The sequence below is a fragment of the Teleopsis dalmanni genome, chromosome 2, assembly GCF_002237135.1.
Source record: "Teleopsis dalmanni isolate 2A chromosome 2, ASM223713v2, whole genome shotgun sequence".
Classification (NCBI taxonomy): domain Eukaryota; kingdom Metazoa; phylum Arthropoda; class Insecta; order Diptera; family Diopsidae; genus Teleopsis; species Teleopsis dalmanni.
The window spans coordinates 38,448,255-38,451,046 of record NC_051847.1 but is presented as its reverse complement, the minus strand read 5'-3'; the positions used below and the strand labels follow the sequence as shown (position 1 = coordinate 38,451,046).

The window sequence follows — 2,792 nt, the reverse complement described above, 5'->3', positions numbered from 1 at the left end:
AGTAAAGTACATGAACGTATGACACTACTTGAAACTTAAGCTTGTTCAATTAGCAATTTTACTATATTCAGTTCATTTTAATAATTTTTTTGAAATTATGTTTTTATAAGTACTTCAGTATTTAAATACGTCTGAACTACCAAATGTCGATCTTTTGTATATTCAGTTCATTTTCACTTACTTGTCTTGGGTTTTGTTTGTGTAGGGTCATTTCTCGGTTGATAAGGTTCTAAGGACATAAATATTTACTTATTCTAAATTTTTATATTTAACTTTATAGTCTAAAAGTTATCTGCTTTATTTTAATTGTTCATACTCTCTCAGCTTCTATCTCTGTTCATACGGAATCACTTGCTATTGACAATACCTGTATTGATCCAAAGAAGTTAACATATGTTCTTCTGGGTTATCATTTGATTTCTGATGACATATTCCAATTGACAGTTAGATCATCAAGAAGGTATTCAAATTTATTACCTTAAAGTAGTCATTTATGAACTATACATTTTTCACAATTCCATTGTATTTCATAGTCCCTAGAACGAAATCCAACAGTTGTAATGGTTTGTCAAGACGATCAAGCTATCATAAAATAATATTCTTAACACATATTTTTATTTAGAATTTAAGACGTTTATCACATTCTTATACAACAATATAATAATATGATTATTAGTATTCAAGGAATATAATATATTCAATTATACTATTAATCAAATAATTCTATTTTTTCTAAAATCATAACTATTTATTTATTCAATATTCTGTTAAGTACAGGTATATATATATAAGCAATATAAGTTTAAGGTGACTAATGTCATGATTGTTTCAGTAATCTATGGCAAACAATTCAATCAATACATTTAAATTACATCTGATTAATGACCGATAGTAATTAATGATAAAGGACGAAGTAAACTCCAAAAACATCTGTAAACAATTTAAAACTTTTTTTAATCAAAATAAAAAGATAAATATATAAAATTAACTAAATTTAATTTAAACTAATTATAAAACAAAATATTAAAAGCAATATCTAAAGATTATCTAGCTCTCACTTTTAATCTGCGCTAAGATTATTTTTTAATTTGGAATTATTTGCAAAACTTATCAGCAAAGAAATTTAATATAAAAACCTCTATTTTGTCTTTGAATCTTCAGTTTGAATAACTAGATTTCAAGCATTAAATCAATATGAAATTCGCCGTAGTTCTTATTGCTGCCTTGGCTTTGGTAGCCCCTGCTTTTGGCAGAACCATGGATCGTTGCTCCTTGGCTAAGGAAATGTATGCTTTAGGTGTACCAAAATCCGATTTGTCAAAATGGACTTGCATTGCTGAACATGAGAGCTCATACCGTACCGGTGTTGTTGGCCCAACTAACTCAAACGGTTCCAACGATTATGGTATCTTCCAAATCAACAACTACTACTGGTGCCAACCTGCCAATGGCCGTTTCTCTTACAACGAATGCAAATTGAGCTGCAACAATTTATTGACTGATGATATTAAGGATTCCGTCACCTGTGCCCGTAAAATCCAAGGACAACAAGGCTGGACTGCCTGGTCAACCTGGAAATACTGCAGTGGTAGTCTTCCATCAATTGACTCATGCTTCTAAGTTATTTTGAACTCAATACCGATTTGATATTTTAACCATAGTTACTGAATAAAGTTTCATTGTTTTTATAGGAAAATGTATGATATGTGGTTTTAATATTTTAATTTTGTTGTCAATAATATGAAAAATAATGAGCTTTGTGAATTATGTAGGCTTCCTTCTGGAAACACAAATTCCTTTTTTGTGATTCCTTATTATTTTTATTTGAAAAGGGGTAGTGCACTGCGACGTAAAAGACCTATTGTGTCCCTTAGTCGGATAAGATTGTTTCTCCAAATCCGATTTCTTTAATGAAAGACAGTATAGAGGTTATCTTTCCTAATCTTGAATCCTTGTGGTCGATGAAATATCCTTCTAGGTGTTTCTTCCGTTTGTGCATCAGTGCCAGGCACTCCCCAAGCACATGGTATGCGTTGTGATTTCTTAATTATTTAATGAATTATATTGTATATAAAAATTCTCGTTTGGAATGAAAAACTTTATCGCCGAGATTTGTTCAGTAAACATTTTTATGAATTACTATCGAAGATAAATACCAAAATACCATAAAATTCTTTATGTAGTATAAGGATTTTTGTTTCCTTAAACAAACGAATATATTTTTAAAAAAATATTTTTTAAAAAAAAACTGGACTCAAAGCTTTGATTTCATTGGAAGATTTGTTCGATTAAGGCTATGCAGAAAAACCAAACTAAATGTGTTATATAGGACGTCTAAAGTAACCTTACTTTTCGTACTAATTGCTTTCTTTAAGTACGAGTAGTCTAAAGCAGTAATGTGAATTTCTTAATTAAAACTTTTATTGGTCATTACACATATATAAATATTTTTTGTAATTATATTAACTAAGTATAGCAATCAGTTTTCGAATGATACATTGAATAAGCTGATTGTATTATTAATATATACCTATACTTTTAATTATAATTAAAATAATAAATACTATTTTAATTAAAACATACTTTTTATATAGCATATAATATACTACTAGAATTTAATTAAAAACAATCATTTACACTTGGTAGAGCACCATTGCAAAATCTCCAAACTGACCAGGCAGACCATCCTTGTTGGTTTTTAATTTTAGCAGCACATGTGATTGAGTTGCGTATATTATTGCCTAATAAAGCATTGCAATTTATATGACAGCCATTATAAGAAAAATTTCCAT

General features: G+C 28.8%; 1 protein-coding gene across 1 annotated transcript; it reads left to right on the top strand.

The window, feature by feature from the left end:
* Window positions 1–1,165: 1,165 nt before the first annotated feature.
* On the top strand, window positions 1,166–1,700 carry LOC119682256 (inactive lysozyme 1A-like). Its single transcript, XM_038095641.1, has one exon. The coding sequence runs from the start codon at window positions 1,195–1,197 to the stop codon at window positions 1,618–1,620; it is 426 nt and encodes a 141-aa protein (XP_037951569.1). The 5' UTR covers window positions 1,166–1,194; the 3' UTR covers window positions 1,621–1,700.
* The last annotated feature ends 1,092 nt before the right edge of the window (window positions 1,701–2,792 follow it).

Coding starts and splice junctions, on each gene's coding strand:
- LOC119682256 (XM_038095641.1), top strand. CDS start 1,195: ATGAAATTCGCCGTAGTTCTTATTGCTGCCTTGGCTTTGGTAGCCCCT.